Source organism: Callithrix jacchus, chromosome 15 (assembly GCF_049354715.1).
Source record: "Callithrix jacchus isolate 240 chromosome 15, calJac240_pri, whole genome shotgun sequence".
Classification (NCBI taxonomy): Eukaryota; Metazoa; Chordata; class Mammalia; order Primates; family Cebidae; genus Callithrix; species Callithrix jacchus.
In genome coordinates this window covers 88,900,851-88,925,003 of record NC_133516.1, presented here as the reverse complement: position 1 = coordinate 88,925,003, position 24,153 = coordinate 88,900,851, and the positions used below count along the sequence as shown (strand labels likewise).

Below are 24,153 nucleotides of genomic sequence, written 5' to 3'. Positions count from 1 at the left end.
CTTTAAAGTTTAATTGCTCATTTCACTTTGAGCACAGGAAAAACCTCAAGCTGGGGCAAAAATGTAGCAGAGCGGAAGGAGAAGTTAAGGACTGAGCTGCTTTGCAGATCAGTGTTTGAAAGTGAACAGCCAACCTAACAAGAAGCAAAAACCACAGAGCAGAGAACCACATTGTCTTTCTGTTCACTTCGTTTCACAAAATCATCCAGGATCTTCCTATGTTTCTCTCTCTCTACCTTTCTCTCTCTCTCTTCTTTTTTTTTTTAATTTCACAGATACCACTGGGGTAGGTAAACTGACCCAACTTTGCAGAACTCAGAGGACGAAGAGAAGACTTCTACTTGAGCAGTTTTTCCATCCCTGCTATGTGCAGGAAATGAAGACATTGCCTGCCATGCTCGGAATTGGGAAATTATTTGGGGTCTTCTTCCTAATCCCATATCTGAACATCTGGAGAATCCATGGTAAGGCACCTGCTTAGATTGTTCCTGGATTTATTTCTCAGGGAGGCTTGGAGGCAACAGTTTTCCCTGCTGAACTTAGTCCGGTGTAATGTTTGTGCTAAGTGGGTAATCGTAGATAAAACCAAGCAGTTACATTTGCTTACCGAAGGCATCGTAGAGCATAAACCAAGTTAGAACATAGTATTCACCTGCCTAAAATACAGGCATTGCATCCATAGCTTGGGTAACTTTCTTAAAAAAACAAGTTGATGGTAAGAAAAGAGAACTGAGTAGATGTTATAAATAGTTAAGTACAAATCTATCACTACTTCTTGTGAAAATGCTCTGGCTGCCCTACTGATGATGAATAGCCATTCTTTCTAAACTGAGCACCGTAGAATGTTGCAGTGCTTATTTGGGTAGGACAGATGTTGGAGTTACTCTCAAAAAATATTGTTTCTAAATAAAATCTCTATACTTGCTTCAGTGGGGTGTATGCCTTGAGAATACCGATTGAGAAAAGTCACTTGCTACCTTATATTGACATAGGAACCCACGTATCATCAAGAGGGAAAGCCTATGAGTAGCTCATTAAAAGCTTCTGATTTTTCAGGGTTTATTTATATTTTATTTTTTTGAAACAGAGTTTTGCTTCTGTCACCCAGGCTGGAGTACAGTGGTGTGATCTCAACTCATTGCAACCTCCACTTCCAGGGTTCAAGCTATTCTCCTGCCTCAGCCTCTGGAGTAGCTGGGATTACAGGCACCTGCCAACATGCCCAGCTAATTTTTGTTTTTAGTAGAGACGGGGTTTCACCATGTTGGGCAGCCTGGTCTCGAGCTCCTGACCCCAAGTGATCCACCTGCCTCAGGCTCCCAAAGAGCTAGGATCACAGGCGTAAGCCACCGCACCCAGCAATTTTTCAGGTTTTAAATATTCTGTCTCATTATCCCCACAAGCACACATGTATCAGTTTGTGTATTGCAATTTTAAATTAGAAAATCTGGTCACTGAGGTTCTATGGAAAGTCTATCTGTAATTTGAAACTGCATAGTTTGGAATTTGTCTCTATGATGCCAGGACGCCACACAACCAAGTGCAAAGTAAAAAAAATCCTTAGCTACCCAAGCACTTTTATGTTTGCAAGTATCTAGTATTAAGTCAACTAGGTGCTTAGATGATTAGCTGAATTTTTCACCTTCCATCAGATGCCAGTAGTCACATAGCTACAACTGGAGTCAAATTATTAAATAGAATTCATCCCCATTTGAAGGATACATAAACTACTCTCTGAAATTAAGACCAATGAGTTTCAGGACTAAACTGCCCTAAGGGTGGAGTATGACATTTATTAATGTGCAACCTGGTGTTTGCAAAAGTGAACTTCGATGTCAGAACTGGGTTAATTTCCTTCCCACTTACTGCATGGTCTTGATTTAGTCTCTTCTCTCATCTTTAGTTTCCTCACTTGTACAATTGAGATAATAATTGTACCTAAATGATGGGGCCACTATGAAGACTGCAAATGTAATAGTATGGGTAAAGTGCCTAGCATAGTAAGTGTATATATTTAGAGCTCAAAAAATGTTAGTGGTATTTTTTCCTATATTATTTTCACCAAGCAACCTCCATGTAATTAAATAAGAAGTGTATTTTAACATCATTATTTAAAATATTTGAGTTTTTAAAATTAAAATAAATAAATAGAATATATTTTGCAATATATTTAGTCCAAAATATAATGAATCAAATTATTCAGAAAACCAAATGCAGCCAGGAACCGTGGCTCACACCTGTAATCCCAGCACGTTGGGAGGCTAAGACACGTGCATCACCTGAGTTCAAGAGTTTAAGACCAGACTGGCCAACATGGTGAAACCCCATCTCTAATAAAAATACAAAAATTACCTGGGTGTGGAGGGAGGTGCCTGTAATCCTAGCTACTCGGGAGGCCAAGTCAGGAGGATAGCTTGAACCCAGGCAGGAGGTGAGGCTTCAGTAAGCCAAGATCACACCACTGCACTCAAGGAAAGAAAGAGAGAAAGAGAGAAAGAGAGAAAGAAAGAAAAGAAAGAAAGAAAGAAAGAAAGAAAGAAAGAAAGAAAGAAAGAAAGAAAGAAAGAAAGAAAGGAAGGAAGGAAGGAAGGAAGAGAGAAAGACAGACTTGAATGAAGTGCTGGTCAGATAGCTTATATACCAGTTGATATAATGGATTGCAGCATCAGTTGCATTAAATTGGGGCTATAGGTTGAGAAAAGAAACATTTGGTGAAATTTGTTCTTCCAGGCAGAGCTGATGGCTCCATTTCTTAAAACCACATTAATTACTTTCTATCTTGGGGATTTCCTGAGATTACTTAATTACTGAGTTCTTTACAGTAACACATTTTCAAAGTGTTTAAAGGTAATCTTTGAAGATTTTCCTCCTACTTCAAAGCAATGTGAGACCCATGTCCTTGTTCCTAGGAGTAAGGCTGCATCTATAATAAGGCTGGAAAAAATGTGATGTTCTTTACAAACTACCTGTTTAAGGTCCTCCTTTATTATGAAAGTATGCTTGCTTATTTTCGTGTTTCTCCAAAACATTAGAGAAACTTGCCCCGAGTGTGTGGCATAGAATTTCTGTCCTGCTAGAAGTAATAAAATGTCAACACCTTCCCTTCATGGGCAGATCATACTGGCAAGAACTAGACTGCAAGTGGAAGTGTCTCTGTCCATTGCCTGGCCTGTCATCCTGGACCATTTGTCTGAGGCTGCCCTAGACCCTAGTTCAGTTGAGGATAACCAAGGATTCTACCTTTAGGCAGGCAGGAACACTGCAGTTATTGTCTGGGTATCGCCTAGCAGAATGTATGATCCAAAATAAAGGCAGTTAGAACTCTTTGATTGATTACTGGTTATTGTGATTTTTTAAAAAAGCAATCTTAGTCTGGTTCAGTAAGGGAAGAACACCTGTATTCTGGCTCTTTCGAGAATACAGTGGTTAAAGCCATGTCTCCATTTTGGACTGGCCTGTGTAATTTTTTGCTTTTATTATGATGGTCCAGTATGATCCATGGATCAGCTTTCAAATACCATATTCCACGTGCCATGCAGATTTTTTGCTCTACCACAAACTGGCCATATCTTTGGGTCAAAAAAGACACACCGCGACAGATGGTGCTCTGCAATTATCTATCGTTCCTTGAAGTTCAGGCTTTGTAGCATCGTATCTTTATAAAGCATATATCTATGGCTTCAGCTATTTGTTCCTATTGAAATGTGCGCATGGAGGAATGCTAGAGATAGAGCTGTCTTCTGCCAAGTGCCTATGTATTATTACAAAATGCCTGCCACATATTAAATAAATGTTTAGGAATGCATTCTGTGGTACAAGACTTCTTGAATTAAAGCACGAACAGATTAACCCTGTGGTGATTGCAGCCTGGAATATACTTTCCAATCACAGAGAAGTTCTTTAATTCCTTGTTACTTCCTCTGTCCTCCTACCAAAGTTTCCTCTACTATAAAGTTGAAGTCAAGAGCTGTTTATCTTGCCTCCTTGGGACTTTCTTTTTTTTTTTTTTTTTGGGACTTTCCTACTTAATTTCCATTATTTGTGAGTTTCATTTTTATGTAGAGTTCAGAATTGAAAAAAATGTTTACAGGCATTTTTAATCAGGTTCACAAAAAAATTTAATCATTTTCTTTTTTCCTTGGAGAAGCTGTGTGGTATAGTGGCTAAGATCAGGTACTCTAGAGCCAGACTGACTGGATTAGTATCCGATGTCTGCCATTTAATAGTTTTGTGACTATAAAGTCTCCGGTCCTCAGTTTCCTCATCTAAAAAATGGGAGAATAAACTTATAAGATTGTTGTGACTTTTAGGTGAATTAATTCTGTAAAACACTTAGAATAGTGCATGGTATGTCATGAAGTGATGTGTATATTTAGCTAACTTTTTTTCTTTTAGTCCAACATTTCATTAGCTTAATAGTCTCATTAAAGTAACATTGGGTGACAACTGGGAATCAACCAGAAATAAAACTTTGGAGTTGACAAAAGTCTTCTCTCAATTACTATTGATATTATCATCTACTCTTTTTTTCTTTATTTCTTCTAAAAAAAAAAAGGAACAGGATACATGTGCAGAACGTGCAAATTTGCTACATAGATATTCAAATGCCACGGTGGTTTGCTGAACCTATTGACCTATCCTGTAATTTTCCTTTCCTCCTCCCCACCCTCATCAGGCTCTGGTTTGTGTTGTTCCCCTCTCTGTATCCATATGTTCTCGTTGTTCAGCTCCCACTAATGAGTCAGAACATGCAACATTTGGTTTTCGGTTCCTATGCTAGTTTGCTGAGGATTATGGCTTCCTGCTTCATCTGTGTGCCTGCAAAGCACATGATCTCATCCCTTTTTATGGCTGCATAGTATTCCATGGTGTATATGTACCACATTTTTTTTTTCCAGTCTATCATTGATGGGCATTTGGGTTGGTTCCATGTCTTTGCTATTGTAAATAGTGCTGCAATAAACATACCTGTGCATGTGTCTTTATAGTAGAATGATTTATATTCCTTTGGGTATATACTCAGTAATGGGATTGCTGGGTCAAATGGTATTTCTGGTTCTAGATCCTTGAGGAATTGCCATCCTGTTTTCCACAATGGTTGAACTAATTTACACTCCCATCAACAGTGTAAAAGCATTCCTAATTCTCCATAGCCTCACCAACATCTATTGTTTCCTGACTTTTTAAAAATTGCCATTCTGACTGGCGTGAGATTGTATTTCATTGTGGTTTTGATTTGCATTTCTCTGATGATCAGTGATGTTGAGCTTTTATTCTTATGTTTATTGGTCACATAAATGTCTTCTTTTGAGAAGTGTCAGCTTAGGTGAGGTGCAGTGGCTCATGCCTGTTATCCCAGCACTTTGGGAGGCTGAGGCAGGCAGATCATTTGAGATCAGAAGTTCAAGACCAATCTGGCCAACGTGGTGAAACCTTGTCTGTACTAAAAATACAAAAATTAGCTGGGCTTGGTGGTGCACACCTGTAATACCAGCTACTTGGGAGGCAGAGGCAGAATTGCATGATCCCAGGAGATGGACGTTGCAATGAACCAAGATTGCACCACCACACTCCAGCTGGATAACAGAGTGAGACTCTGACTCAGAAGAGAGAGAGAGAGAGAGAGAGAGAGAGAGAGAGAGAGAGAGAGAGAGAGAGAGAGAGAGAGAGAGAGAGAAGTGTCTGTTCATATCCTTTGCCCACTTTGTGATGGGGCTGTTTTTTTCTTATAAATTTATTTAAGTTCCTTGTAAATTCTGGATATTAGACCTTTTTTAGATGGGTAGATTACAAAAATTTTCTTCCATTTTGTAGGTTGCCTGTTCACTCTGATGATAGTTTCTTTTGCTATGCAGAAGTTCTTCAGTTTAATTAGATCCTATTTGTTGATTTTGGCTTTTGTTGCAATTGCTTTTGGGATTTTTGTCATGAAAACTTTGTGACAAAAACACCAAAAGCATTATCTGTCTTATCCTCAGTTAGCAAGGAATGCTAATAGTGTTTGATAGTCATGCAGCTAGAGTTGTATTGTGTCAGTGAATTGTATCATATGAGATTTGCTTGACTTTTCTAATACTCTCCATTCTCTTGCCTCAAAATAGGCTCAATATTTTGTACCTTTCTGGTATACTGTCATGGTTATGAACCTGATTTACATGTTTATCTCTATGGAAGAAGTGGCTTGTGTACATGTGTCTGTGTGTATGCACACAGAGGTGTCATTTTTAGTATGCGCAGAATCTAAACATACATAATTTGAGATTCACTTAGAACAGAGTCCAGGAGAGTGTTAGATCAGTCCCAGGAAAACATCAGGTTTAGCTGGCAGAGCTCTTTAATTTCTCTTTTCTGCCTTCTTAACCATGTTCATCTTATAAGAACAACCTGGAATTCACACACGTCACAGATGACCTATTATCCAGAAGTGGCTGAAAGGGAGGCTGGGAAATTGAGATTTTTAGCTGGGGGGTTATGGCCCCATTTCATCTTCCTCTATAATATTCTAAGATGGGAATTAATATTGTAGGACAACTAGCAAATTCTGTCCTCATAGGTATTGTTAAGTATCTTCAAGGGCTTTGAAAATGCCAATGAATCTCGGTGTGATCTCTGTGGTAGAACATGTTAGAGATGCGAGGAAATATCTGGGAAGAAAGTAGAGATGGACCGGGCATGGTGGCTCACGCCTGTAATCCCAGCACTTTGGGAGGCCAAGGCGGGTAGATCATCAGGACAAGAGATCGAGACCATCCTGGTCAACATGGCGAAACCCCGCCTCTACTAAAAATACAAAAGACTAGCAGGACATGGTGGCATGTGCCTGTAATCCCAGCTACTCAGGAGGCTGAGGCAGGAGAATTGCCTAAACCAGGAGGCAGAGGTTGCAGTGAGCTGAGATCACACCATTGCACTCCAGCCTGGGTAACAAAAGCGAAACTCCGTCTCAAAAAAAAAAAAAAAAGTAGAGATGGACTTTCCCTTTGCAGTCATAATACATAAGCGACACTTACTCTGAACATCACAGAAGTCAATATTTAGGAATACTCATGTTGGTTTCTGATCAGATGTCAGAGGTGTTCACTGATACTGTCAACAGCTTCTAAGGTATGCTCTCTGCATTTGCTGCCCTGTGTTTCTTCCTGAAGTCCCTGTAACCAAGATGGAAAATTTAGCCTCTCTGAAGGACAGGACCCATGTGTCACAGGCAACCAAAGTCTCTCTAGACCAGAGATATTCTCTACATTGTCAACATAAATCATTGTTCCTTAGCACTCATTAAATTGGCTAAAAGCTTTTACTACTCAATAGCGATAATTACATGTTGACCAACTAAAACTCCACCAGAAACTCTTCCTTGTCTCATAGAATAGACAGGGCTCTAAGAAGTGGAATGCATATGAATCCTCTGGCCTAGAGAAGCAAAGTCAGTGACCAATAGAATAGAACTGCGAGGGGACATTTGTGACTTGGTAGAGATGTAATGAAGAAGTCCCGAAAACAAGTGTAGAAAATTATCAAAGGACAAAGTTTCTTTCAATTTTCTAGTTTTGACCAAGGCAAACCTACCTGGTTAATATATGTCTGTAGAATTTCCCCTCCAACATTAAAGAAGAACATGCTTATATTAGATATGCTGCCTTTCTTCTTTCTATAAATTTTTTTGCCTGTTGTATATGCCAGTTATTGTGCACCACTGCTGATCCCTACAATGGTTGTTGGGAGTAGTATTTTACAGCAGAGCCTTCTGGGTTTCCATCTTGCCTTTACCACTCACAGGCTTTACAGCTCTGGACAATGACTCAACTTCTGTGTCACTTCCCTAAATTCATCCAATCAGAAAACGTAACATCTGGTACTTGTTATGTGCCACGCATAGTGCTAAGAGCATTTCCTGTATGTTCTGATTTACTTTCACAATAACCCTGCTGGAGAAGAGCTTGTGCTTTGGAGTTAGCCAGGCCTAGGTTAAAGCCCTAGTCTCGACTCTTCCTCCCATCTGTTGATGACCTTGGGAAATTGGCTTATCTTCTCTAATACCCAGTTTCCTCAACTTGAAAATAAAGCCCATAATAGTCATTCCTTCATAAAATCATTGTGAGGGTCAAACAAAACAATACATATTTGGTATCTAAAACTGCCTGCCTCATAATGAGAACTTTGAAAATTTTAGTCATATTTTTTTTCCTCCTGTTAAGACAGATCTAGGTTGGATCTGCAGCATCTAGATAATGTGAGATGCAGCATATTTGCGGGTAAGTGGCAAAGAATGTGTAGCAGTGATTCTAGAGATGATCTACTAAATGTAACTTAAACTTTCCACTGGCCCTCTGACCTCATGACCTCTAAAGATCTCTTCTATTCTATTCTTAATTATCTCAAGGAAAGGAAATAACATGGGCACTTTGTAAGCTTTGTTGAGTGTCAGAAAAAGCAATGACAAATACTAGAATGACTAATTTTAGACAAAACAAGTTCAGAATTATCCCAAATGTGATAAAACCAAGAGATATATGGCTTAAGGTCTTAAATAGCTCAATACAACTACATTGAAGAGCTCGATCTTCAAATTTACTTGCCAAATAGTCATATTACATTAACAATAGGAAATTCTAGCTCTAGAAGAAATTGCTTAAAAGTGTGCTAATACCACATGAAAGCAAACTTAAAGAAAGGTTTCATATATGAATATTAGAAGATACATTTTTGTAAGAAGGGGATTTTTAGAAGGAAATAATAAAAGATGATAGTGAAAATTCTCCCAATTTTCTTGTTTCATGGTTCCTTCTTTTTTTCAAAATAATGGGAATCAATATAAATTTATGTCCTGTGTATTATTTCCAGTTCCAGTTTTGTGAAGGAAACTTTACATTGTGGGTGTGTGGGCATTTGTGTTTACACAGGGAAAAATCGTTCTTCTTGTCTAAAGACCAATGTCAGGTAATATCCCAGAATAAGTTAAATCTACTATGACATACTACATCCTTGTCTGTGATATGTATTACCTTAAGTGTTGCTTTTCAAGTGAGATGTATGTAAATATACTTTCATTTCACATTAGGGACTGAGGGTCAGTCAGTTTTCACTGTACTCATGGCAACAATCACAGGGGTTTCCTTAAAGTAACAAAAGTCACTTTTATAGTAGAAGCTCTGATTTTAGCGTGTATGTGCATCATTCTTATTTACTTTTTCCCAGGTATTCCTCACACTTCTGGGAATATCTGACTTACAAAGTGGGTTTATTTACCACAGAATTAAAAGTAATAACTTCAATAGACACTACATAATACATGAGTATTTTCTATATGAGGTGGAACTCCCCCACCCTAACCTTGTGTCACCACATTTCTGATTTTGTGAGTGTCTGTCAGCTAGGTTATGATGAGGAAGTATACCATTTGGGTTTTCTGATGCTGCATGTGTGATTTCCCAAGGTGTGCAAGTCAGTGTCCTCCCAAGATTTTTGTAGTGTGGTTCCGTGGCTGCTATTGCTGTGTGGATTTTCCCGGACTATGTGCAAACCACCGCCTTAAGGGATCTGTAAACTCCAATTCGCAAGGGAAGCTTTACAAGACAGATTATTTCCCTCTCCCCTGCTCTCTACCATGCCAGCCTTCTAAAGTAAGTCAAAGCGTACCATCTGGAGGCCTTTTTGCTCCTCAGTGTAAAGACTTCGCTCCGTCTGTGGCCTCTCCAGCAGGTGTCTGAAGTTTTTGTTGTTTGCCTATGATAGTATCTTCTGATAGAAGCTAAAATCCTGGTTGATGTCACCAAAAATTATTGGTATATTAGACCTTTAGTATCATTTTAATTTCTCAAAAAAATCATTAGTTTAATTTCTATGTTAAACTCTGACACTGTCTTAGCTCAAGTTAGGGCAATCTGCATTCATTACAGTTATTCATTTCTTTCAATGGTTGTAACCACTTTGAAGTTTCCATAAATTGTAAGAATTTTTCAATGGAGGCATAGTGAAACTCAGGTGAGATTTTCCTCATAATAATGGTTATAATAAAAATGTATGGTCTTTAAAAACAAGAATAGTATTTTACAAAAGATTCATAATTACAACCCTCTTTTTTTTCAAATGGCTAATTGGTTTCAAAAATTACCTACTGTGTTCAGCTCAGCAACTACACTTGCTCAGCTGGGAGTTACGAGACCATACAGTTGTTTGTGGCTGGCACTCCTTTCTGAATGGCTGGTCTGTGTAGCTGGATGTCCATGGAGTGTCAGTTGTTGAATACTTTTAATATCCACCCCTGAGTGAACATAAATCAGGCCGTTTCAAACTGAACACTTGTAAAGCCTAGCTTTTCTTCGGTGGTTATAATTTAACTACTATAAGGTATGTTGAGCTGCATATGTTCTTCATCTCAATGCCTTTAAGCCTCTCTCTAAGGGCTTAGCTGTCTCTGCTTTGCAGCCAGTACAGCATAGAAACAGTTAGAGCTGCGAACAGGGGATTATTTGCTCCATTAACATCTTTCTGTCCAGTCTCAGGGCACATCATGCTTTCTCACCTTTATACTTAGTTCTAAGTCCAACTCCTCATGCAGAGACAGGTAACACACTGTCAAGGAAGTAGCAGACTACATAGAAGACAGAAACATGAGCACATATGTAATTATAAAGAGTGATGCATGTCACACAAAATTGCATCAGACATTTGCTAGGGAGTGCGGATATGAGGATATGGTGAGCTTGCATAAAGAAGCAGGGGCTACATGCCATTTGATGAAGTCTAGACACGTTTCTGCAGGCAGTAGGGAGTCTCTAAGGGGTTTTAGTCAAGAAATCTTGTGATTGGATTTTAATTTTTAAAATGCGATTGTAACAGTGATGTGGAGAATGGATTGAGGTGGAAGGAGGGCAACTAGGCCAAGTTTGGAATATAAGACACCATTGGTAGGCTGTGACAATAATCCACATGAGACAGAATGAGATTCAAATTAAGGCAGTGTCATGGAAAAAAAATGCAAGACATTTTTTCATCCTAAATCCATCTAACTTGGTGGTTGATGGAATGGGACATTGAAAAGGAAGGAGACTAAGATGGCTCCCCAGGTTCTAGCCAATGTGATTAGGTAGATGATGGTATTATGCTGTGATAAAGGGAGGAGGACCACGTTTACCTGGGAGTTGGCTTGGAGGAAGAAAGAGATTCATCCTCCCTCAAGAAGCCTTTTCTGATTGACCCAGCCAGAAAGACTATCTTCCTATTGGGGGATCTGAAAGCTCTGAGAGATTATATCATATCCAAAATAATAAAATAAAAATCTAATGGCAAAATTGAGAAGTGCCTCTTCTTTGTGCTAGAAACTGTCGTTACTAACGTGTCAGGAACAGTGGAATATCCTCATTCACGGGTGTGAACGAGTGGGTCCATTGTCTGTACTAAAAACAACTAAAAATTGATTTTCTTTAACCTATCACCACATACTAGCAAATGTGAACAATGTCAGAGGTGAAATACTTACCCTTAAAAATATTTTTGGTCTAAGTTCTAAATAATTACTATGGTTACTGTTGAGTTTTAATAAAATATATCTAAACTTCAAATTAATACATTTGTAGTTTATATCCCTTGACAAACAGTGCATTCTACTTGCAAGTTAACTCAGAGAGCTTCCCAGTTATAAAGCTGGCCTTGGACACATACAATTCAGCTACTTGTGTTCATTTTGAGAGTAAATTTCTAACATCCAGATCACTCCAGTTTCCTTCAGGGACATTCTGTGTCCCCAGTCTCTGTAGTACTACATATTCCGGCCTTTCAACATTCAATTTAAAATAAATAATAATACCACAGAGAATGCTGAGACAAAGAAGCAGAACAGGAGCTTTTTCAGTTTTGTCATTTGGTGCAAACTTCTTGAATTTTAATTTCTATTTAAAATTCAAAACAGTGGAAATGGTATAAATTGTATAAAATTTTTGGCTTGGCAACTTTAAAGCATAAAATGTTTTATTGATTAATATTTATGCAATTGCCATGTACTTTTTAAATGTTGTTTTAAAACTAAAGAAGAAATCAAGAAAATAAAACTTTACATTAGTGTTACAATTTAGTAGTTATCTAAATTGTATCTTTGCTGAATTTCAGCTTTAATACAATTCATTTATTAGTTATTAGACAATTGTTTATCTAAACTGTTATATCAGACTATAAAGAATCAAATTTCATACTGTTTAGGTGGATATAAAATTAATTGAATAAATACCTGTGCAATTTTCCTTTTTTGTATTTTAATATTATTTTAAAAATATTTTTTAATTTGCATAGTTTTGTACATGAAGTTCAACACAAGAAAATAGTCATTGTCTATATTTCTTTTCTGGCCATTTTATTACTTGTTTCATCTCATGATTATTTCTGAAAATATTTTTATGTATAGAGGAAGGGGTTGCTCAAAATGATGTACTCTGAACCTATAATATAATAGGTACCCCCGATCTTGGAATATACATACCACTAGTGGTTTTGATAAATATTTTAAAAATGAAAGAATTCCTAAACCTATAGTGACTTAACAAGGGTTATTTCATTATATAAACACCTGGCGGGGGTTGAGGGGGAGTAAACATCTTTATTCTTTCACTGCATGTATCTATTTTAATTATTTTTAGCATTGAAAATTTCCTATCATCAGATATGAATGCTTGAGAAAAGCAGCAGGGATAGTAAGAGCAGAAATAAAAATAACTGATAGCTGGGGATTGAGTCACAGCCAAAAGAAACTGTGATAGTTATTCCTCTTTGGGAAATATTTATTTGACATGACAAACTTTTTGGGGATAGCTTTGTGTGTCCTGAGTATCATAAGACGGATATGCGTAATTCAGGGCAGACAGAAAAGAGGTGTTAACAAGCTTGTCAGATGGACAATTACAATTGTGCTATTTGTCTCAGCGGTTCATTCTTACACTACAAACATCAGCGTTAGCCTCTGAGAGACAGGAAGTATTGTAATGCCTTGTTTGTGCACAAAGGGAGTCCTCCTGATTTTTTAATGCCTGTCTGCAAGCTTACATTCATCATCTGTGCATTCCTCCATTCAAAACAATTCCTGTGCCAGTCAGCGTGATTGTGAATGATCATTATCCTGCTGATAAGAACATTCAGGAACTGCAACGTTTCCATAATCCCGTTGTGAATCAGTGATGCCACCAACATAAAAAGCTAGCTCTTTTCTCCAGCCTTAACCTACGTTGCCACTGCTCCCGAGCATAAATCACAAAAGACAGAACTTGAAGTGATGTCTAATTGTGCCACTAACATCAGGTGATAGCCCTATGCTTAAATAGAAAGGTAATATATTGTAATAGAGATAGAAATTGCGGGTTAGAAGTGGTCTCATAGTTTCAGTCACACATCGAGGGAGGTGAAGTTGTGTGTGTTTGTGTGATCAGGAGATGGTGAGATAGAACTTTCCTACATTTATAGTTCAATCTTTTCATCTTCTTCTTCTTCTTATTTTTTTTTTATGAGATGGAGCCTTGCTCTGTTGCCAGTCTCGACTGCAGTGGTGTAATCTTGGCTCACTGCCACCTCCACCTCCTGGGTTCAAGCGATTTTCCTGCCTCAGCCTCCAAAGTAGCTGGGACTAAAGGTGAATGCCACGATGCTCAACTAATTTTTTTGTATTTTTAGTAGAGACGAGGTTCCACCGTGTTAGCCAGGATGGTCTCGATCTCCTGACCTCGTGACCTGCCCCCCTGGCCTCTCAAAGTGCTGAGATTAGAGGCGGGAACCACCACACGCACCCCCTTTCATCTTATTTTGAAGAAACTGAGGACCAGCAAAACTGGACAGCTTCTCAAACTTGCTCAGTGTGTTAGCATTTGAAACAGACACGTTCGAACGAATAGTCACATTTTTAGCAATTTCCATATCCTTTATAATTATCCCCCCAAAATTAGGCATATATTTTCTCATGGTGGATAAGCAGTTTAAACTCCTGCCTAATGCTTATTCCATTTATTCTGGAATAACCAGTGGTCCCATGTCACTGTGTCAGAAAACCATGATCCAGCAGTGTATCAATGATCTAAATCATTCATAAGATTCCTGGTCTCTAAGACTTTCCCGTTCTATTTCCTCACTCTTAAAACACTTCCCCTGTCCCATGCACTGCTCTGATTGCCAAAGGGCTACTCATTCACCCAGGTTCAGCTCCAGTCTAGCCTTTCCATGAAGTTAACCTTCTGCACACCCATGCAAAGATGCAAAGTTGTTTGTACCTTTTTTTTTTTTTTAACAAAGAGCCTTACTCCGTCGCCCAGGCTTGAGTGCAGTTGCAGGATCTCCAGTCATTGTTGCCTCCGCCGCCCAGGTTGAAGCGATTCTCCTGCCTCAGCCTCCCAAGTAGCTGAGATTAGAAGGCCCACCACCACCACGCCCGGCTAATTTTTGTATTTTTAGTAAAAACAGGGTTTCACCATGTTGGCCAATCTTGTCTTAAACTCCTGACCGCAGATGATCTGCCCACCTCGGCCTCCCAAAGTGCTGAGATTACAGGTGCGAGCCACCGTGACCGGCCTTGTTTGTACCTCTTTACAGTGTTATGCCACTCTCTCAATTGTCATTCATTTTTATTTCGCATTAGAAGCAGCTCCACAAATGCAGACATCCTGTCTGATTTATTCCTGGGCTTCCTAACAACCAGCATAGGAGCCTTCCTTTCAGCTCAGGTAAACTGAAAGAAATAAAGAGCAGTATATAGTAAATTGATGATAGAAAGGTGCCCTCATTGTTAGCTGCTCCTGCTTTACCAAGTAAATGGTAAACTCTTTGCGGGTAAAAGGTCTTTGCTTATAACCATCTCATTGTTTTTGATAGTTCTAGCACAGACTTGTAGGCTCCACAATCTATTATTGACTTATCCAAGAAAATGAAAAGGGAAGTTAGGAGGCTGAGGGAGTCTATTAACTTCAGGGAGAGGAACTGACTTCTGGAAACAAGAGTTTCACTTGGGCTTTCTGCCTCTGGCCTCCTTACTTTTTTGTCATAGGTCTAACCACATTCAGGTACATTTCCTTTTGGTAAAATATTTTACACTTTCTCCTCATTTTTTTGAAAACCTCATCCTTATAACTTACCTTTCTGCTTGCTTTCACTTTAGTTCTGAATTTTTGGAAGGAACTGAATCAAGAAGTCTTAAAGTGAACTTGTTTGAGGTCTCAAAGCAATTATAAATAAATTAATTAAATAATTAAGACGTTCTAAAAGTTTTCTGCGGGTCCTTTGTCTCACTCTGATTCCTGGAAATTTAAGTTTCTATTATTCTGAGCAGGGATGAATGAGATGAGAGCAGGAAGGGTTTTTAAATAGGATGTGAGTGAAGGTATATTAGGTATGAGGAAATAGATAAAGTGAGAATATCTGTGCTGGCAAGAATGTCGAAATAAGGTGAAACCTTGTTCTGGATAGACAGGTATGTGAAACTCAGGGTCAAAAGCTGCTCCTTGGTTCAACATCTGACAAGCTCTGTGATCACAGGCAAGGCCTTTAGCTGTCTTTGTATTTAAAAGAGAATTTTGGCTATATCTCAGTTAGGCCTATGCCATTATACTGTATGATACTCTAACTCTATTTAGAAGAAAGCATGATGAGTGAAATCAATTAGTGAAGGAGATGGATTAGACAGATTGCTAAGAGAAAGGGTAGTTGCAAACATAGAAGGAAAGGCTAAGAAAGATCTATAAGAGTGGAGAAAAAATAATTTAAAAGAAAATACTTTTAGGATAATGTGTTTAGCCTTATCTTTACTGGAAAACAAAAGATACATATCAGTCAACACAAAGTGCATAACTAAAGGGAAATGAGAAACAAGTCATTGGAAACTGGAGTAAAGGCCATCCTTGTTACACAGTTGCCAAGAACTTGGTGGAAGTATATCTACGTCTTAGGACTTTATGGGAAGCAGAAATTAAGAGCAATAATTTAGGATATTTGGTGGAAGAAGTATCTAAGCAGCAAAGCATTCAGGCTGCTGTGTGGCTACTTTTAACTGCATACAGTAAGAGGCAAGAGGGGAAAAAACTACTTAAAAATGGTGTTTATCATTAAAAGAGAAGCAGAATAGAAAGATTTGGAAAATTCACAGCCTAGCTGTATAAAACAGGAAAAGACATGTTTGGGAGAAACTACTAAGGGTATGGCCTAGAGACCATTGTTAAAGAGATTAATATGGCTAGAAGGTAGTGGAATACTATTCAGGATATTGAGAAAAAGGCCCTGAAGGTATTTCAAAGATTTTTGAAGCTGCCCCTTTCATCACAGGCTCAGAGCTCAGAGGGCAAATTGGTTTTAGGGGAAACTGGAGTGCCCTTTACAGACTTGCTGCCCAGATCTGCCTCAGGTTTTTGCTCTCTGAAATCCAGCACAGTGCTCCTTGGCTGCTCCAGCCATGGCTCAAGTGAGCCCAGGTGCAGTTCAACCCACTACTCCATAATGTGCAGTTGGTAAGACTTGGTGGCACTTGCTTGATAAGTGTGCAGGCTAGCAGAATGCAAGAGGTGTGGGCCACAACTACCTCTGTGTTCAAAAGATGTAGTGGGCAGCCTGAGGGCCCAGGAATTCCGCTCCCATGGCAATGCCTAGTGGAGCCATGGCAGTGGACTGCCACTGAGACCCCAGAAATGTAGAGCTACTAGCCTGAAGCATTAGCCTGGGAGAGCTGCAGGGATGAGTCTCCAACTTGTGAGAGCTGAAGCATCAACTAAGCCTGGCAAAGCCATTTTATTTCTCTGTTGGGTTTTGGACTTACTCGGAACCTGTTACTTTCTCATTGTTGCCTATTTCTCCCTTTTGGAATGGGAATATCTGTCTTATATCTGTCCTGCCAATGTATTTTGGAAGTAGATCACTAGTTTTGATTTCACAGGATCATAGTTGGAGGGAATCTGCCTCACAGTGAATCATGCCTTGAATCTCACCCATATCTAATTTAGATAAGACTGAATTTGGGGCTTTTGAGTTGATGCTGGAACAAATTAAAACTTTTGAGGCTATTGAGATAAAATGAATGTACTCTGTATGTGAAAAGAACATGAGTTTTGGGGGATCAGGGACAGAATTTTATGGTTTGAATGTCCCCTCCAAAATTCGTGTTGAAATTTTATTGCCATTGTAGCAGTATTATGAGATGAGTAGGTTATAAATGTACTAATGCCCTTATTGTAGGAATGGATTAGTTATCATGGGAGTGGGCTACTGATAAAAGGATGAATTTTGGCCCCCATTTTTCTCTGTCTTGTGTGCTCCCTTCCACCTTCTGCTTTCTGCCATGAGATAATGCAGCACAAAGGCCTTTGCTAGATGCTGGCACCATGCTCTTGGACTTCCCAGCCTACAGAGCTATGAGCCAAATGAAACTTCTGTGGTTCACAAATTATCCAATCTCAGTTATTCTGTTATAGCAGCAGAAAACAGACTGAGACAGAGGATTAAATGATTTATTTCATTTTTAAACACATACTTACTATGTGCCTGCTATGTATGAGACACTCTGCCAGTGAGGCTTCATTATTAGGAATTTGGAGTGTTTTTGAAAATTACCATATAATGTTTGAGCACTATTGAAGTCACATATATATGGTCCCTCCAGAAGAACATATTTGATTTTAGTTTTTTTTTAATCTTTTAGGGACAGAATCATGTGATGTACAGCTTTACATAAAGAGACAATCTGCATACTCGGTCTTAGCAGGAAAACCCTTTAACCTGCAATGCCCTGTGAAATACTGTGCTCACAGGCCTCATGTGACTTGGTGCAAGCTCAATGGAACAAAATGTTTACCACTTGAAGATGGACTTCAGCGACACACAAGTTGGAAAGAAGAGAAGAACATTTCATATTTTATTTTACATTTTGAACAAGTGCTTCCTAGTGACAGTGGGTCATACCGCTGTTCTGCACATTTTTCATTTCATCTCATTGAAAGCCACTCAACAACTCTTTCTGTGAGAGGTGAGTTCTCAATACCTCAATTGTCTAATATTTTTCTCATAATCGTCTAATATTTTTCTCATAATGTTTCCAGGAAGAGAGGGATTCAGTTTCTCAAGTGATTATGTTAGAAAGTAAACTCCTATACACATCCAAAGTTTGCTACACCTTACAGATTGTTATGTGCCAGTGTGTACATATGTGTGTATGTATGTGTTTGAGATGAGTGAGATAAAGCAAGGATCCATGTCTTGCTCCTGATCTTAGAAAGAAAGAGAAAGAGAGTAGAGAAAAATATAGATCTTAGAGAGAAAGAGAGGAGAGTAGAGAAAAATATAATAGAAGTTATTGTTTTTCACTTTAGGGATTATAAAATTTATTTGGTAAGTCCAAAAGCAGATCAATGAAATATTGAAAAAATTATGAAGTGAATACCTTTAGTTGCAAATAGCTCTGTGATTCTTTGTCCTTGCTTTTTTTCTTTTTTCCCCAATTTTCTCTTCTTTACTTTTGTTCATCACAATTTCTTGAAGTTATGTTTGTGGTATTTAGACAATGACACACTTTTTAATAGTTCACAGTTTGTTTAGAAGAAAAACAGCAAACAAATAACCTGACTCCCTGATGATTTTCTGGGAATATTCATAGCTTCATTTCTCTACCCTGTTCCCCCACAGAAGCTTTTAATAGGCTTTCAGAACTGAGGAAGGACAGATAGAAGTTAAGCTTGTGTAAACCAAGCTGAATAAAACATGACAAAATACATAAAGGGGAGTAGGTGAGAGTAAAAAGTAATTTGGTTTATAAAAATTGTATAGCTAACATCATATTCAATGGTGAAAGGCTTAGAGCTTTCTCTCTAAGATCAGGAACAAGACATGGATCCTTGCTTTTGCCATTTCCATTTAACATTAAACTGAAAGTTCTAGCCAGAGAAAATACACAAGAAGAAGAAGTAAAAAGTATCTAACTTAGAAAGGAAGAAGTAAAACTTTATTCACAGACGGCATGAACTTATGTGTAGAAAAATTCTTTAAAATTTATTTAAAACTATAAAGCTAATACATGAATTTAGCAGTTTCACATGATATAGGATTAATAGATAAAAATCAATGATATTTCTGTACACTAGCAATAAACAACCCACAAAAAAATTAAGGAAACAGTTCCATTTATAATAGCATCAAAAAGAATAAAATATTTTAGAATAAATTTCACCAAGAAGGTGCAAAACTTGTACACTGAACAAAGAAAGCATGGCTGAAAGAAATTCAAGAATATGTAAATAGATGCAAAGACATTCTGTATTCATGGACTGAAAGATGTAATATTGTAAAGATAGCAGTATTCCTCAAGGTGATCTACAGATTCAATGCAGTTCCACCAAAATCCCAACAGCTTTTTGTTGCTATTGCAGAAATATAAATGATTCTAAAATTTACATTGAGTTGCAACAGACCCATAATTGCCAAAAAATCTTGAAAAAGAACAAAATTGAAGCTAAGACTTTCCTATTCCAAAACTTACTACAAAAGTATAGTTAAAACACACACACACACACACACACACACACACACACACACAGACAGTATTACTGTCATATGGATAGACAAAGAGACCAATGTAAATAGAATTGAAAGTCCAGAATAAACTCCACACATCTGTGGTCAACTGATTTTTGACAAGGATGCCAAGATTATTCAGTGGCAAAGAATAGTCTCAATAAATGTGCCAGGATAATTGGATATTCATATATAAACAATGAATTTGATCCCTATCTCACACCATATTTTAAGAAATCAAAATAAATCAGAAATTTAAGTACAAGAGCTAAAACTATAAAAACTACTGTATATAAAACAATAAAACCCTGGTTTCTTAGGAGAAAACATAGTGATAAATGTTTCTAATCTTGGATTTAGCAGTGATTTCTTAGATATGATTACAAGACCATAATCAACAATAACACCAAAATAGTTAAATTGGACTTCATAAAAATTAAACACTTTAGTGCATCAAAAAAATAAAATAAAATAAAATAAACACTATCAATTCAACAGCAGACTGGCAACCTAATTTTAAAATGAGCAAAGAACTTGAATAGACATTTCATCAAAGAGAGTAAACAAATGGCCAATAAGCATATGAAGGGAAATGCACAATACCATTAGTTACTAGAGAAATGCAAATCAAAAGCACAAGGAAAACCCACTTCTTACCTCTAGAATGACTAGAATAAAAGAAACATGGACAATAAGAAGTGTTAGCAAGGATGTGGAGAAATCAAAACCCTATCCATTGCTGATAAGAATGTAAAATGATGCAGCTACTTTGGAAAATGGTCTAGCAGTTCCTCAAAAGGTTAAACCTGGTTGCCACAGTACCAAGTAATTCTATTCCTAGGTAAATACTCAAATGAAATTAAAATATAAGTTCACATAAAACTTTGTTCATGAATGTTTATCACAGAACTATTCACAGTAGCCAAATTGTGGAAACAAGCTAAATGTTCAACTGATGAATGGAAAAAGGAAATGTAGGTTATCTGCACATGGAATATTATTTAGTCATGAAAAGGAATGAAGGGCAGCGCGGAACCCTGGGCCTGGCTGTGGCCCCGGAGCGGTGCTGGCAGTCCCGGAGGCCCGAGCGCAGCAGGGGATCCGGGCGTCGGCGAGGCCTGAGCTGGGCGGGCCCGGGACACAGGCGGCTGGCCAAAGCTGTGGCTGGAGCCAAAGGCGGGCGATGGACACAGCGGGGGACTTGAGTGCCTGGAGACGATGCCAAAGCTGCAGGACTTTGAGTTCTGGAGTCACACCCTTCCGGGGGCCCGCCACGTGGTGGCCCCCATGGTGGACCAGAGTGAGCTGGCCTGAAGGCTGCTGAGCCGGCGCCACGGGGCACAGCTCTGCTACACGCCCATGCTACACGCCCAAGTCTTTGTCCGTGACGCCAGCTACCGGAAGGAGAACCTGTACTGCGAGGTGTGCCTCGAGGACCAGCCCCTCATCGTGCAGTTCTGTGCCAATGACCCGGAGGTGTTTGTTCAGGTGGCTCTCCTGGTTCAGGGTTACTGTGACGCCATCGACATGAACCCGGGCTGCCCACAGATGATAGCCAAGAGAGGTCACTATGGCGCCTTCCTGCAGGATGAGTGGGACCTGCTCCAAAGAATGATTTTGCTGGCCCACGAGAAACTCTCTGTTCCCGTCACGTGCAAAATCCTTGTCTTCCCAGAGATTGACAAGACTGTGAGGTATGCCCAGATGCTGGAGAAGGCCGGCTGCCAGTTGCTGATCGTTCATGGGTGCACCAAGCAGCAGAAGGTGCCCCTGTCCAGTGCAGCATCCTGGGAGCACATTAAGGCTGTGCGGAAAGCTGTGGCCATCCCTGTGTTTGCCAGTGGGAACATCCAGAGCCTACAGGATGTGTAGCGCTGCATCCAGGACACGGGTGTACAGAGTGTCATGAGTGCAGAAGGCAACCTGCACAACCCTGCCCTGTTTGAGGGCCGGAGCCCTGCCGTGTGGGAGCTGGCCGAGGATTACCTGGATATCGTGCGGGAGCACCCCTGCCCGCTGTCCTACGTCCAGGCCCATCTCTTCAAGCTGTGGCACCACACGCTGCGGGTGCATCAGCAGCTGCGAGAGGAGCTGGCCAAGGTGAAGACCCTGGAGGGCATTGCCGCCGTGAGCCAGGAGCTGAGGATGCGGTGGCAGGAGATATCCAGGCCGGAGGGAGCGAAGCCCACTGGCGATTTGCCGTTCCACTGGATCTGCCACCCCTATGTCCAGCTGGCGCCCAGGGAGGGGAGCAAGGAGAAGGCAGGTGCGCGCAGCAAGCAGGCCCTGGAGGAGAAGGAGTGTGGCACGGAAGTCCTGTCCAAGAATAAGCAGAAGAAGCAGGTGAGGAACCCCCCACGAGACCTTCGACCTCTCTCTGAAGCCAAAATATGCAAAGTGTGATCAGTGTGGCAACCCAAAGGACAACAGATGTGTGTTCAGCCTGTGCCGCGGCTGCTGCAAGAGGCGAGCCTCCAAAGAGACCGCGGACTGCCTGGGTTACGGATCGCTTTTTAAAACCAAATTGGAGAAGTCTTTGGCCAGGAAAGAGACCCAGCCTGAGCTGCAGGAGCCTCAGACGGCCACGCCTGGCACACCAGGTGGCTTCTCAGAAGTCATGAGTAGTGCTCTGGCGTGAAGGCCCAGAACCCCCACCCCCAGGAGCACTCCTGGAGCCTGGACACGTCGTACTTAAGGAAACATCTTTTCCTCAGGGAATCTCCCCTTACTGAACATGGAAAGAGGCGACCTGTCCCCCTTGGCCCGCTCTGGGGGCCTGGAATGCTGCAGTGGGGAGCAGGCCCCAGGCTGGACCTGCCCGTCAGCATGCGTGTGCAAAAGCTAACAATAAATCGTTTCAAAGATGCCAAAAAAAAAAAAAAAAAAGAAAGGAAAGGAATGAAGTACTAATGTATGCTACAACACTGATGAACCACCGAAGCATTATGCTAAGTAAAAGAAGACATATACAAAAGGTCACATATGACGTGTTTCTGTTTATATGAAATATCCCAAATAGGCAAATCCATAGAGACAGGAAGTAAATTGGTGGTTGCCAGGGGCTGAGGAAATAAAGAATGTGAAGTGACTACTTAATAGGTAGAGGGTTTCCTTTTGGGGTGATGAATAAGTTCTGAATCTAGATCGTAGTCATGTTTGCACAATATTGTGAATATCTTAAATGCCATTTAATTGTACATTTGAAATGATTAAAAGAGAAATTTTTATGTTATATGTATTTTACCACAATAAAAATATATTTGGATCAAAGAAGAGTGCCCTTTAATTATAAGAAATAAGGTGGATTTTTTTTCTGTTGCTCATAAATTGACCCTTAAGGTCATTGGGAAGGAGAAATGTCAAAAGAGGTTTATTGCAATAGCAGCATGAGTGATCTCTAGTTGCAGCCTCATACAGTTTAGTTCCTTTATGGACATTATTCACTTGAATGCATACATTTTACAACTGTTCTTTTTAGAAGTAATTTGTTACTTTATGTGCTTACTTTTGAGTGTCTTTGCACTCCCTTAAAGTAGCCCAATGAAGGAATCCATTGGAATTCTTTTAAAATGCTTTAAGCCACTTTAAAATTTCTTACAGCAGCCCCATGAAAAAATGTGTAGCACTTTAGTGCTAGCTACAACCCTCAATTGTGAAATGTAGAAGTGTAGAAGAAATCGATGGCAGACTTAGGGACTCACTTTTGCAGATATAGCATCAAGCTCAGTGTTAGTTACTTGTGACCATCCTTGTGTCCTGAAGAGGCTTATAAACCTCTTCAGGACGGAGGCTGTGTCTTAAACATCTTTGCTCAGTATGATGAAAGGCAGGGTATCTGGGACATGGTAGGGGCTCACTAAATAATTCTTCGTAAGTGAATTAAAGAATATAATATATGCAATGCACAAAAATTGTCTTTATCAACCTGGAGAAGCCTATATTGAGGATGTATGAAATGAATACTTTCTGGAAAGAATTGAACTATTAACTCACATTAATGAGACAAAATATCAAATTTTTAACAAATACTACTTTTTAAACAGGCAAAATACATTATGAAAATAAGGAAAATCTGCAAAATGTTACTTCTAGAATGATATATACTACTGAATCAATAAGTGCTACTAATTTAGATAATATATATTAACATAATACATAATGAAACTAAATTTTGAGGCAATGAATCACCCTTCCCTTCCTTGAAAGATAAGTCTTCTTGTGTAATTCAGTCTTTCTTTATGGGAACAAGTCTACTTCTACATGACAGATGAATTTAGCCAAGGTTGGATGCAAGGTCAGAAGCTAATAATTGTGATTCAAAAGTCTATTATACGAAAATAGCATTACAATTTCTGCTCCATCTCATGTTGGGGTCCGGCACGTCTGCCGGGGGACTACCAACCTGCAGGAATCCCCGAGGCCGCCAACGTAGATGTCTCGTTCAACCTGAGGGAGAGAGTGTGTGGAAGTGAAAGAATAAAGGAAAGCGGAGTCTGGAGGGCTGGCTTAGGCTATGTCCAAGCAGCCATTTTATTTTTGCAATACGTTTCATTATATACTTTTCTGAAGTCAAAGTTGTTTACACCAGATCAATGTACTTAAGTTACAGTAAGCAAGTTACGCCCACTAAGTTACACC

At 39.4% G+C, this 24,153-nt stretch overlaps 1 protein-coding gene and 1 pseudogene across 1 annotated transcript in view; both read left to right on the top strand.

Annotated features, from left to right (window-relative positions):
- Positions 1-308: 308 nt before the first annotated feature.
- LOC118142793 (B- and T-lymphocyte attenuator-like) overlaps positions 309-24,153 on the top strand; it is a 38,195-nt gene continuing 14,350 nt past the window's right edge. Inside the window, exons 1-2 of the mRNA XM_035274143.3 lie at positions 309-464; positions 17,651-17,974. Of these exons, the coding sequence (XP_035130034.1) occupies positions 377-464; positions 17,651-17,974 (412 nt within the window). The 5' untranslated portion in view covers positions 309-376. The remainder of the gene's footprint in view (positions 465-17,650; positions 17,975-24,153) is intronic.
- LOC100407261 (tRNA-dihydrouridine(16/17) synthase [NAD(P)(+)]-like pseudogene) lies at positions 20,594-22,276 on the top strand (annotated as a pseudogene).